This window comes from Cheilinus undulatus, linkage group 9, assembly GCF_018320785.1.
Source record: "Cheilinus undulatus linkage group 9, ASM1832078v1, whole genome shotgun sequence".
NCBI classification, from domain to species: Eukaryota; Metazoa; Chordata; class Actinopteri; order Labriformes; family Labridae; genus Cheilinus; species Cheilinus undulatus.
In genome coordinates this window covers 31,119,810-31,134,332 of record NC_054873.1, presented here as the reverse complement: position 1 = coordinate 31,134,332, position 14,523 = coordinate 31,119,810, and the positions used below count along the sequence as shown (strand labels likewise).

The 14,523-nt window shown below is 40.5% G+C and overlaps 1 protein-coding gene across 2 annotated transcripts in view; it reads left to right on the top strand.

Moving 5' to 3' along the window:
• The window catches only part of furinb (furin (paired basic amino acid cleaving enzyme) b), a 133,037-nt gene that overhangs the window by 107,728 nt on the left and 10,786 nt on the right, over positions 1-14,523 (top strand). For both annotated transcript variants that reach the window (XM_041794889.1, XM_041794888.1), the window contains 2 exons: positions 4,115-4,327; positions 5,791-5,891. In XM_041794889.1, coding sequence (XP_041650823.1) covers positions 4,115-4,327; positions 5,791-5,891 — 314 coding nt within the window. The remainder of the gene's footprint in view (positions 1-4,114; positions 4,328-5,790; positions 5,892-14,523) is intronic.

The following is a 14,523-nucleotide window of genomic DNA, read 5'->3' as shown; positions in this document are numbered from 1 at the left end:
TTTCTCCCGAACTACCCCAGCATCTAATCCTATCCCCCTGTCCCACCCCTAAAGGTTAGTGTTGTTCACAAAACAAAGATAAGTGAGCAAACAATAAAGGTCGAGCAGCCTCACACACTGAATCCCAGAATCATATGGTATGAGTCATTCCAGTTTTTTTATCCCAGTAGCAGCTATAAAAGAAGATTTGAAAAGAAACCACATTCTGCTGGACCTTTTAATCTTTTCTAGTTTTAGATGGAACATGACATCCTTCATCCACCTGGCATGGGAAGGAGCCTATGAATTATTTAATGTTTTCTTGACCCTCAAATTCCACATACACCGTCTGGGCAGCGATCCACATGTGAAGTGTGCTCTGGAGTCCCACTGCAAACGCTCCAGTCTGTCTTTCAACTTCAACTCAACTTTAACTTTATTGTCCCCTCAGGGAAATTTGCTTTGTAGCCCCCATGCATTTCAGAAGCGCTACTCCTTGTCACTCCACTGGAGATATGCACCAGGTCTATTTTCATCAGAGGCTGCTGCTGAAATGCATCAATCTACATAAAGCAGATTGACCCAAACATGAAAGTATACGAAACATCAGTCAGTTTCAAAATACAACACAATACGCAGACTCCCAATTGTAAATGTCCTCATTATTATCAACATTACGTCCCATCCTATGGTACAAATCAAAGGTCATCAGTTGGTCAGAGGTTCATTTGAGTAACATGACCCCATGGTCAAAGAAAAGATAATTTTGAAGTTGAAAATCATATGATTTTATGTGAAAACAAACATCCTTTCTATAAACCATCAACTTTTTAACTTCCTGATGAGCTCACCCATGGTAGGAGCAGAAGGAATCAGAGAAAAATGTTGAAGTCAGTGTTGTAGTCGAGTCACCAAACCTTGAGTCTGAGTCGAGTCCCGAGTCCCTAGTGTTCAAGTCTGAGTCGAGTCCAAGTCACCAAAGAAAAATCAGAGTCAAGTCCCCAATATCTGAGTCTGAGTCGAGTCCCCATTGCCCGTGTTCGAGTGCTAGACAAGTCCCCAGTACCTAAAACCTAGAGTCATATTAAATCAAATTATTAATTATTTTTAAGCCATTCCAGCTTTTCAGGTGAGCTATGCTGATGTGTTTTAATGTATGAATTTCTTCAACTTTTTATTCTAAAGGACTAGAGGAACTGTTAACAGCAGTTGTGCATGAACAAAACCAAACATCTCTGACCCTGTGGTGGAGTAGACTTAGAGACCGTGTTAATTTTGGTAACCGTTTTTATTTTTAGTCTTTAGACAAAAATATGTTTAATTTTAGTCACATTTTAGTCCTGATCACCCTTCACAGTTTTACTCTAGTTTTAGTTGATGAAAACTCAAAAACATTCCAGTCCAGGATGAGGGTAAGTGATTTTTATTGATATTAGTACTCTTATTAATACTCCTTAATGATCACACTCTTCATTGATAATATTAGTGATATTAACAGGATTATTTGTGTATATAGGGTGGAAAAATGAGACATGTTTTTAACTGAACTCATGCTTTACCTCTATTTTATACAAAATATTCCTCTTTTAAAATGACTGGGTTTGTTCAGATTTCTCACTAAAATCTAAAATTCCAATTTTCTCTGTGGGACATTTGAACACATCACGAAAAGGTGCCACCCCTATAGCTCACTAATCAGCATTATCTTGCCAATGCTTACGCAGATTTCAACGCTGGATTAACATTTTTAACTGACAGGACTCACTACAAGGTTTAAGAGTTTTTATCACTCTGTCCCAGACTGAGGAGGATTACTGTATATCAGCAACAGCAGCTGATATAATGAGTCTGTGCAGCCGATGGAGATTTTCTGGGATTCAGAGGTAGGCTGGCTGCATTTAAGTTTAATTTCTTGTAGATTACCGTGGGAATACAGAGAAGAGCCACAGGTTTAAACTACCTATCAACCTATCAGCTCCTCTCTCTGTCACCCAAGCTCCCCCGCTACTCCTGCTCTCTCTCCTCTGGTTGTTTTCACAGACAGCAGGTTAGACTCACATGAACGCGCATGCAGGTGAATGCATGCACCACGTACTGCATGAACACTGATCAGTTATGCTGGGTTTTCTCACACAAAAACAATAAATATTACAGAATAAAATAGTCTTCAGTCCAAGTCGAGTCATGAGTCCAAGTCGAGTCACAAGTCCTCCAAATCAGGACTCGAGTTAGACTCCAGTCAGAGTCCGGGACTCGAGTACTACAAGACAGGTTGAACTTCAACAAATCATCCTCAGAAAGGCAAAGTAATTTGTTGTTAACATACAATTCCCACATGATCTTGAAGTTCTTCAGTGATCTTGTAATCTCTCCTATCCTGCAGCCCAGGGCTGCACTCCACTGCACATTGTGTGTCCAGTAAGAGAGGGGCCAGTGGAGTATGTGCAATTTATGGGTAACTGAAATTCATCGGGTCATTCTGCTATGATTGTGACTGATCTCTAAGGGAAAAAACATTTTAAGCATAATTCTTATAGGTTTGGAGACAGATAAATTAGTGGTGCAAAAATACCTTTCAATACAATATAAAATCTGTTAAAATATGGTAAATCTAAATTTAAACTCGGACAAAAATATACACTGTAATACTCCTTTTTAATCAGCAGAAGGTGCAGTCAGAATTTGGCTTTTCTCATTTGTCGTCAGTGGCTGAAGGAGTATAGCATGCAGACATCGAAGCAAGACGCAATCAGTCTGATTTTGATAACAGTATTATAATATGTATTGTGAGTTAAATGTAATGCTACATCTCCAATGTGCAGACACAAATAGAGGTTGTAGTGGCCTTGAAAGAGGTTTCCATTTCCAAAGTGCACTTCTGATTTTAAAAGTCAATACACTGGAGTGCTGTTCTCACCCATGTTGAGATATTTGACCTCAGATCTTGAACTTTTAAAAAATAGGTTGTGATTAATGCAAATAAAGTTGGAGTAAATTGGACATTTTTACTTTGATTTATACAGCATTTTTCATTGACACTCAAAAAGTGCTTAGCAGAAGAACCCATTAAAAAAAGAGTGCCAATAGGTCAGACAAAGAGAAGATATACTTGGCAAATACAGTCTAACACTGTACATTATGTCAGCAGAGATAAATCTTATTAATAGCATAAAGGATATGTCTATAAGACTCCAACAAAAGGGCATTGAGGTTGCTCTGCACTGAGAGGATATTTCTGTGGAGCTCTGACTGCAGATGCCCTTCTGCCCTCTGTGTCCAGCATGCCCCCCACCCCCACCCCCCCACCCCCCAAGGGGACAGTCAGCACCAAGCGGCCAGCAGACCTCAGGCCAAGATCAGCAATGTGAGAGAGAAGGTCAGCTATGTAGGAAGGAGGCAGAGCGATCCTCTGTACAAATAAGCAGTAAGGCTTAAATCTGATTCTTAAAGCCATGTTTAACTTATTCTCAGAGGATGAGAACATTTTCAAAACATTTTCCAAACTTGTGAACAACCTTGCAGCTGTGTTTGGTACAAACTGAGGGGTGCATCGATTTCTATGGCATTTCATCAAATGAAGAGTTATGTTGATTTAATCTACTGGAGACAAATGTATGACAAAAGATTCGTGCGACTCTGAACAAAAAGAACGATCTAATCTTAGTAATGCTCTGAGTTGACAAATGACTCTCTTTGTTGCTTTGCTTGAACATAAAATTTTAATCTGAGTCATAAACCTCCCAGAGATGTCAGGCCTCATGTTGGCAGTCTAGGTCCAACTGGACTAAGTGAAAGTGTTTTGTGTTGTGTGTTTTAGGAGCCTAGTCTCACTGCCAGGCATCATTTAGTCGTTTGTCACACCTTAATTCTATTCAGCATGAGTAGATCTTGTAATTACATTTCTCTTGTTTGTTATCTGATGTTCTGCCGCAGTAAGTTGCCTGACATTATGATGTATTAATAAGGATTGTGCCTACAGCAGTTCACTGTTTCTGAACACATAAACGACGAGGCATTTTAGTAGACTTAGTTGAAGGCAATTTTTCATATTCAACAAGCTCTTGTTAGTCTATTTTTCAGTGCATTTCTCTGGATCCCAGCTTCATGAGAGTATAAATTTGTTTCTGTTCCACAGGGACGCAGTGGACTTGGCTCCATCTTTGTGTGGGCATCGGGTAATGGTGGCCGGGAGCAGGACAACTGCAACTGCGATGGTTACACCAACAGCATTTACACTCTGTCAATCAGCAGCACCACGCAGTCCGGCAGCGTGCCTTGGTACAGCGAGCCCTGCTCATCAACCCTCGCTACCACCTTCAGCTCTGGAAACCCAGGGGAGAAACAGATAGTGGGTGCCCACACAAACACACACAAACTCAAACTTTTTCTCAGATTTTGTGTAGGATCTTTTTTATACTTTGGATCCGTGGCAACAGCAAAAGTCAGCTCTGCAAAAATAACCATAAATCTTCAACTTTGTACTGGCCAAAAGTTGATGTGGGTACATCAAAGTGAATCCTCCTGAAGTGCACATTCACATTAATCTTGTGTGTCTGAAATCAAACATGGGCATCAAACTGTCAGAATCAGAGTGACTGATGTGTAACATACAGTGAGCCAAGCTGACAAACACTGAGAGATGCCACATGCTTCCTTCAAGCTGCTTGTCAGCTGAAGAAAAAGATTTGCCTCAGGGACGTCGGATAACATAAAACAACCATGAATCTGCCATTCGCTCCAAAATACACCAGAGGCACGCTGCAGGCGAGCAAACACAACTCATCAAATGGATGAAACTGAAGTGCTTTTGAAATGCACCGCAGCGCTTTCTTTGTATTGTTGCTTTAGTCAGAAGCAGTCAGTTGTTGTAAGGGTGAGTACATACAGATTTCTTTCATCCCTAACTTGTATTTATGCCTGCTTTGTCAGATTTTTGTAAGCATCCACAAGCAGACCATATTTTTTGATAAATCCCACTTTGACTTACAAACGTCTAATTTACTGGACCAATGCAGTGACGTCTGATATCTGTTAATCTTTTCTATGCAGCATTTTCAAACTAAAAAGATACACTTTTAGTTAGTTTTCTTGTAAATAATTTTTTCTGTGTAAGGCTGCTACCAATTTATTGAACTGAATCTCTTAGCCCAGTAAATATATCAGAATTTTTTTAAAAATCACATCACGATCCCATCAGATTACTCAGCCCTAACTTAATGAACTGATTTTAAAAAAACAATTAATAAAACATGGCAGCTTCTTTTTTTTTTTTAGACCAACAGTTGGCTTGTGTAGACATCTGCCCTCCTTTTGTTTACTCCTTTGAAATTTTGATTCCTTTTAACTAATAGAGGTCATTAGTGACACAATCTGTTAGGCAAAAAAGTTTAATATCAAGAAAATTTCCCTAACCTTCACAGCTCTTTTTGCCCTCTGGCCTACTGTCGTCTCTGACGTGTCTCCATCATGACCCAGGCGGGCCTCATTAGCTTTCTGGCATTGGCCAGGAGCGAGAGCAGAGTCAGCCTGGAGTGATAACATACTTTCTCTCACCATCAGTCGACCTGGCTGGACTTATTTGGCTGACATTCCCTGCCCTGACTGCGACCCTTTGGCAGGGATCCACAGTCCTGAGAATGAACCCTCCTCCTCCTCCTCCTTACAGTCTAGGATCGCTGCAGGCAGAGCTCACACCGTCCCATCCCCCTCCCCTGCCTCAGTCATATTAAAGTGGGGAGCTGAATGTGTCAGATTAAATGTGTGTCTCCCTCTCTATTTCCTCACACTTCTCTCTCTTCTCCTGTCGCCAAGGTGACCACAGACCTGAGGCAAAAGTGCACAGACTCTCACACAGGGACGTCCGCCTCAGCTCCACTGGCTGCTGGGATCATCGCTCTGGCTCTGGAGGCAAAGTGAGTGAGCATGACACACTCTTTTTTTTATTTTACTTATCCCTGCAGCGGAAACAGCCTCTTTTCAACCTTTAGCATCAATTTTCATGTGAATAATAGAATGTATACAACATGGACATCACCTGTTGGTTACCAGAGGTGTTCTAAACAGTGGCACTGGAGATGCTACTTAGAGCCTAGAAACGGTCATACACAAAAAATGGGCCATAGAATGCAAATTTACCAATTTTCAATCAGCAACATATTACTAGAAAATTGATGTGACAAGTAAATGTCAGCCTACTCTTTTGCATATTTTCTGTGCTGGTCTGTTGCTCAGGGCCCATGGAGTCTTGAGTCTAGAGAGGGGTATAGCTAAAACCAAACACATTTAAAATCAGCTTGAAAAAACAAGACAGAAAGCAGTGTTACTGAAGAAGTGCACTCAAAGCATTTTAGTACAGTTATGTTGGAGGCAGACACACAGGGTTACTACAAGCCAGAATACAGAGTGAAGGATTTATAGTGAGTAAGGGAGCATGTACAGGCCCTGTAAAAAGTATTCACCCCTTCAATGTTTTACCCTTTTCTTGATTTTATTAATCAATCATGGTCAATATAATTTGGCTTCTTTGACAAAATAACACCTTTAAAGTTGAAGTGAAAACAGATTCTGGTAAGATTCGTAAAATACGTGACTGCTTAAATATTCAACCCCCTCAAGTCAGTATTTAATCGATACACCTTGTGCTGCAATCACAGCACTGAGTCTGTGTGTATAGATTTCAATCAGGCTTGCACATCTGGAGGGTGTAGTTTTTATCCTATTACTCTTTGCAAAACTGCTCAAGCTCTGTCAGGATGCACAAGGATAAGCCCTTTTAGAGTTCAGCTACAAATTCTCTAGTAGATTGAGGTCTGGGCTTTGACTTGGCCACTCCAGAACATTGCAGTCTTTAAACAGTTTCTATTTAAGCGTTGACTGTATGCTTCGGGTTAGTGCCGGGTCTCTGAAAAATAAATTGTCACCCAAGATGTAGTTCTCTTGAAGACTGATTAAGATTGTCCTCCAGGATTTTCCTATATTTTACCACTCATTGTACCCTCTACCTTTACAAGCCCTCCAGGTTTGCTGGCTGCCAAGAAGCATTCCCACAGCATGATGCTGCCAACACCATGTTTCATAGTGGGGATGGTGTGTTTGTGGTGATGTGCAGTGTTTGGTGTCCTCCAATCATAGCATCTTGTCTGATGGCCAAAAAGAACCATTTCTGGTCACATCAGACTTTCTTTCACTTGACCACAGAGTTTTCCACATGCCTTTTGGCAAACTCTAGTCCATATTTAGTATGAGTTTTCTTCAACAGTGGAATTTTCTTTACCACTCTCCCATAAAGCTTTGACTGGTGAAGAACCCAGGAAATAGTTGTTGTATGCAGAGTCTCTCCCATATCAGCTGCTGAAGCTTGTACACAGGTGCCATATTTCATCCATTTCTTGATAATAGATTTAACTGATCTCTATTCTTTCAAAAACCTTTTCTCTGAGTTGCTTGGAGTGTTCTTTTGTCTTCATGGTGTAATGGTAGCCAGGAATACTGATAAACCAGTGACTGAACCTTCCAGAGACAGGTGTCTTTACACTACAATCACCTGAGACACATTCACTGCACTCAGCTGATTCCCATTTCACTAATTGTGAAACTACTAGCACCAACTGGCTTGGCTGGAACTCTGTTGAAAAAGGTCAGTCGCTTTTAAGGGGGTTAATATTTATATAGTCTTATAATTTACTTTTCATATTTTTGTTTATCTGACATTACTTTGAAATCGGTTTTCACTCTGACATTACAGAGGGTTTTTTGTAATATTAATTAGGAAAAGCCAAATTATATTGACCATGATTGATTTATAAAATCAGTGAAAGGGTAAAACATCCAAGGGAATGAATACTTTCATTGGCACTGTGGCTGCTGCAGTATGACTTCAGGTGGGGACAGCTGGTGGTGCAGCTGTGTTAATGGTGCCGCAATGAAAACTGTGTATTTAAATATGTAATTTTAATTCCACGACAGCCAGCATTCTAACACAACATCAGACACCACAATGGTCTGCCAGTCAGTCATGTGAGATGTCACTGTTTGCACCACAGAAGCATTCAGCAGCAGTGAGCCTTTGATGAAGTTAAAGAAAATGGTATGATAACTGAAAATATAAGAGCATAGAGTATGATGGGGCTCACAGTGCAGGGGTTAGCACTGTTACCAAGAAGGTTTCTGGCTTAAATCTCGGTCAGGCGGGGCCTTTTTTCTGTACTTAGGTGTTTTCCCTATGCATGTGTGGGTTCTCTTTAGGTAATCTGGCTTTCTCCCACAGGCCATACATGCTCCCCAAGTTAAATGGTGACTCTAAATTGTCCATGGGTGTGAATGGGAGCCTGCCTGGTTGTTTGTCTCAGTATATCAAGCCTGTAAGTGAATGGTGACCAGTCCAGGTTGTAACCAACTTCTCTCCTAGTAAAAATGGGATTGACTCTAGCCCCCTGCTACCCCAAACAGCCTAAGTAATGTAGATGATGGTTGGATGGAAAAAACATGAACGGCAATTCATTTTGTCCTGATACCTCTTATATCTAGCTGCTGAATTAATTTTTTTAAATTCCTGGGCAGAAAATGTGACCAGTTAGACAAACTTTGATCTGTTTTCCTGCTGAAAATGTTGGCAGTAGTAGTGTTACATCAAAAGTGGGGTATCAGAATTAGCATCAGGTTGTGAAACATAGCAATTTAGCCCTAAGTTTTACCATCAGAGCATCTCTAACCCTTTCTGTAGACGATGCGTCTGACAGTCAAGCCAGGCTGCTGTCTGCTGATGATTCACTGTTCTGATTTAATACATTAGGTTTTAGAGGACACATTAAATCCTTGTTTATTTGTTTGTGTTTGACATCAAACAAAACAAGCAGAATAGTATTACAGTATAGTCTTTTTCTACCTGAAGGTAACGTCAGAGCACTCAGAGTCCAGTTTTATTTCTAAACAGGACAAAAGAGAGCACGTCACTAGTGTACATTATAGCTACTCTGATGCTGTTAGTGAGGCTGATTTTAGATATTGTAAAGACTGCTGTTTATAGCCTATAGTTTGTGGACCATTCACAGTTTCTCAAGTGGCAGTGCTGCTTCATAACTCTTTGCTTTATCCCACAAAAATGATTCATAAAAATAATTATCTCTTCAATCTTTGCCAAAGCATCTTTCAAATGTCTTTCAGTAAATCCTCTCTTTGGTGTTTTGAGTGCATGTAGGCTGTCAGTCTTTGTGTGTATGCCTCTCTGCTCATTCAGATAGTTTCCATAAATAAATCTGGAGTATTATAGTGGAACTGAGTTACAAGCAGTAGCCGGGGAACAACACTCATGAAATTAGTTTTAGCCTCAGCTTTTATGACCGTGGCAATGGTTTGAATAATTGCTTAGAAATGTTGTGTGTTTTATTTTAGGTTCTTATAGGCCTCAGAAAACATGCAAGACACATGTGTAAGAAAAGCTTGGATGAGAAGCTTGTAGATTTTATTTTATATTTGCATAAGAAGAACCTGAGGCTTTTAGTTTTTATATACATACATTGTCTTGGTACTTTCCCTCCCTGACAGGTCAGCTTTGTATTCACACCACCCACATGAAAGCACAGGCCACACCCATCCAATAAGAACAGCCTTTTTATCTGAAGGCATCAACCCCAGTACACTCTGGGTGTTGAAGTATTTGAAGCCTTTAGCCGTATGTGAAAAATTCAGCCTTGATTCTGGAAATTCTTAGGCTATGTAGCAACATAAAAAGACACCTTCCAACTGCATAGATGGTAAATTTTTATAAGTCTATTTTCCTGCCGGTTTTACTTTAAGTCCATGGGCAAATGGCTAAATAAGCTCACCTTTCAGTTAAATAATCAACAAACCTAATTATGCAAATGTTTGCAGAACTCTTTGTCCTGAGCAGATACACTATAAGAAAAAGAAATGATCAGTTTACTGTGCATGTGAATGAAGAAATGTGCTGCAAAGACCAAAATGTTTTTGTACCAGGTTGCAAACATGTTTTTGTGTTGTATAATTGGCATTTATGGGCACTACAGGGATTCGTTGTTTATTTTGGAGCTAAAGTTGTATTTGCACTCCTACATTGGCTTAATTTGTCAACACAGGAGGTTGGCACTTGAAACAAGGGACTCTGCAATACAATTACCAAAGTCAAATATACAACATCACTTTAGATTTGTGAAATAAAACCCATTAGAATGACATCTTTTTCAGTTTTGTTGACATGATAAATAAAAAGAGGTCAGATCTCCTGTGAGCAGTTTTTTTTAAATTGGCCATGAAGCAGACTGAATTTACTGTTTTTTACATTTACTAAAACACTTAATCCTTAAACAACCCTTTTGCATACTTGAGCACAATTTGCAAAACTCATTCACTTTTTTGAAAAACCCTCAACACAGTCACAGTCTCAAAAACACGATCAAAGCACAGTACAACACCATTTAACACAACCAAAACTAAAAAACACTTGTTTTCTATCATGTGGAACCAATTTAGGCCAGTTCAGAGAGCAAAAGTTACTTGAAAGATGGATGGAGACAATCTGGGAGACTGAGAGAGGCAGCAGATTACCAGGAGGAGGAAGAAGACGAGGAAGACTAAGGCCAAGAATAGAAATAATTTCAGATGAAATTTCAATTGCTTTGTTTTGCAACATTCTTCCTCTTAACGAAGAGGGTAGATGCATGAAAAATCACATGCTACTACTATGCAATGTATAAAATCTGATTGAGATGTGAATGATTTCCTTAAAAAAGTAGAGAACAAAGACTCAGACACAGCCCTGTCTGTTCTTGCTATTCAAATTGCTTCCCAACATTTCAGTTCTCAAACATCCATTATGTTTCTTCTAACAACTGATCAACCTGACGAAGGTCTGAGTACGGAAATGTCAGGAAGCAGTGTAGTAAGTCTTGGAATTGTGCCAGAGAGAGTGCTGAAGTGTTTTTATTGTCAGCCTCTCTTCCATACACCTGTCCAGCTTTTGTTCTATGAACAAATCTTTTGGAAAATGTAATTTCCTTTTCAGAATTTTACCTATTTCTTGTAATGAACTTCGCTTCCTTACTAACTTAGTCACTACTGACTTAAAAACAAATGTTTCTCTGGAGCAATTCCCTGAACGCTTTGTTTTCTGTTTTGTAATGTAGTGTGTAATGGCTGCTCTGTAGTGTTATATGCTGACTGCAGTGTGTCTGATTTGAAAACACTGTTTAGTTCTGAGCACAGATGAATCTGATTTGATGTGACAGTTTGATTTTGACCCAAGAATCAGAGGTTTTGTAAATGTAGTTTGAAAACTGAGTTTTGTGTTCTCAGTTTAGAGAAAAGGGAGGAGGATTTCCTGACATGTGTCTTAGCTATTGTGAAAAACTGTGAATACTGATGTCTCTTAATGACCTACGAAAGTAAAAGACACCATCAGCTTAGAAATAAACTATTTCCAGACAGAGACAGACAATCATTAACACTCACACCTACAGGCAAAAGAGTCACCAGTTAACCCATCAAGCATGTCTTTGGACTGTGGGAGGAAGTCAGAGTACCCAGGAGGAACCCAGGCATGCACATAGACAACAAGTTTGAACATAAAGGCAACGCTCGACAAGGATTCAAACCAGGAACGTTCATGTTGTGAGGCGACAGCTACCCCTGCATCTACCTGCAGACCAGGATCTGTCACAATACTAGAATTTCAAACTTTGAAACACTTCCATTAAAGATCAACTTACTGTATATTGACTCAGTTTTGATGCCAGGGTAGCAAATATAGTCAATAATAAGACAAATTCTTAATTTCTGCTGTCAAAAAGGCAGGAAAAGTCAATCTAGACAGTTTGCCTGAGTTGCTTGCAGGTTTGCTTGTATTTAGGTCAACTGGTTATCAGCCAGCCATTTGTCAGCATTTGGCAGATTATCTGTATTAATGATGCAGTTACTGATCAACAATAAAATAATTCATTCAAAAGTGCACCACTGTGACTCTGTGAGGTGTGTCCTTCCCCTCTGGCTCTTTTTTGACTCTCCAGTCTGGAAAAAAACTGTGGAGCTTCATTTGGGAATGTCCAGATCACTGATCTGGACTTTGCTGATGATGCTGTGATCCTTGTATGTGGATGTCCTTTTGGGTGTTCTTAACTTGCTGAGTGAGGAGGCTGGGAATGTACTTCTCCAGGGCCAAAACAAAGATCCAGGTGTTTGGGCATGCCTTGAATGCTGCCATGGAATCTTTCTGTCTGTGAATGGTGAGTGCATGGCAGTTGTAGAGCAGTTCATCTACCTTGGCAGGGTAATCCATCGATATGTGACTGCGACACAGTGTGGTGTTCCCCGTATCTGAGCGTGCAGGGGGAAGTCAAAGTCTTTCACTTCTTGGTCCTTCCAGTCTTACAATACTCTTGTGAGGCCTGGACGTTGACTGATGTCCAGAGGTATCGACCAGACTCCATTGTGACAACTTCTCTTTGGCACATCTTTGGATGTGGTTGGCAAGACTGTTGGCACCTTTGGCACCTGGTGCGTGTTCTCCAGGGCCTGATCCAGCTCCTTGCGTACTGGGTGCCCAGGAACCTGTGGGCTGGTCCAGACGTCCAGGGCGGAGTCCAGAGCAGTACAGGACCAAGGCTGATGTGGCAAAGTGCCAAAGCGGCATGTGCTCCCATACCTAGCTTGACCTTACCTGACTTGAGTCCCACCTAATTTTCCTGCCCGCATCACCATCATATTGGATATCATGTGTAATTGCCAATCACTGCAAAAGCCTGAGTACCACTGACACATATCAGTTATTGATTTCATTGACTACTAAGAATTGGCATGGGTATCAGCCCTGAAAAATTAATATCACTCAATCTCTTATTTATTCTTCTTCTAATACTGTCTTTTAAATTACATGCTGTTTCTTTTCAACCTCCTGCAAATTTCAACACTGTGGGTCATTCATATAATACAAAATTAGTCTTTTGAAAACACGTTGTATCGAAAAAGTATATAAATTGCCAATGCATTAACAGCCTCACTCTGCTGGAGTAGTTAATCATAGTTTGATGAGGTTCAGAATCCTACAGGTCTTGATTTTGTTTTTTTTAGGACCTTTATAAATACAGTTGTTCAGAAATGAGTTAAGTAGAAGTAGTAGTAACTTTTTACATTAAATCAACTGTGACTTTTGGTCATATGAGTTTCAAATTTTGGTCTCCTCAGTAAAATTTCAGTATAACCCCGGGATGCTGGTTTGGCCCGGTTAGTGGAGTGGGAGTCCCATGTGCAGAGTCTGCAGTCCTCTTCGCTTTGGTCACAGGATTGGCTGTCAGTCCTGATGCTATTTGATGTGTCGCTCAGAACGCTCTCCCCCACATTTCCTGTCTCTTTTAAGTGTCCTTTAACAAGGAAAAGGTACCTTGAACGACCTATTCTAACACCTCACATCCTTCCAGTGCAAACTTTTATTGCTTTTTATAACTCATATGCCTTTGAAACATTATGCTTTGTGAAAGCATCCAGAAAAGGAGCTGAACAGATACCTACATTGTAACAGTTTGAGGAACAAGGCCAGGCAGCTTTTTATGTCAAGTTAGGTGTGAGACTGAGCTGGTTTTAACACTACAGAAGAGCTAAAGAAAACATTTAAAAATCTGAATTAGTTATAGACCTTATCTGTTATCCTCCACTGTGCTCCTGTGGGAGGTGTGTGTGCATATGGGTGCGTGTTTGTCTGGCACTCACGTCTGAAAGTTTGCACGCTCGTCTGGGAGTCAGAGCTGGCCCCAGTCCCAGCCCACAACTTTTTCCTCAGCAAATGAAGCTTTTGATAATCGGTTAATTAGCAAGACAAACCAGCAACTGCCTCCCACTCAGACACGTGAATACCTGAAGGGATTTTAAACTCAAGATGTCTCTCGTTATCACTCACTCGGGTGTCACAATCTAAGCTCTTGTCAGCCGCTTTAATGTGTTTTCTATTATGTTGGTATCTTTAGTCATATCTCGTGCATGTTGAGTCCTCTTATCTGTCAACACTCTTTCATTCTGATTCACTCTTTTTTTATTTCCACATAAGCAATTAGCTGACAGGTGTCACATCAGATCCAGTCTCTCCTCACAGCCCAGTTCAGGAAAACACTGGCAGTGTCACAGGTTTATCTCCGCTCCGTCACCTCTGATATGAAAAGAGAGGGGCTCTGACTGACAGAGCCAATGTTTACAACATGTAGACTATCTTTCACTTTCAACACCAAACCAGAGTCAGGGTTTGTCATTGAGCAGCTCCCCCTCCCTTCTCTTCCCATCACCATCCGACCCTTCTCTGACAGGCAGCCATAATAACAGGGTAGCTAGTTTATCAGACTGGGACCACACTGGAAGCACAGAGATGGAATCATTTAATAGGCAGGGTGTTTTGGCTTTCTGCTGTTTTTTATTATTTTATTATTTTTCCCCCTCCTTCTCCTACTCACTTTTAGCCGAGGTGACATTGAGTGGTTGGGGGATCTTGTCCATTAATAACACATGAGAGGATGTGAGATGTGAATGCTGATGCTGAGAGTGGCGGAG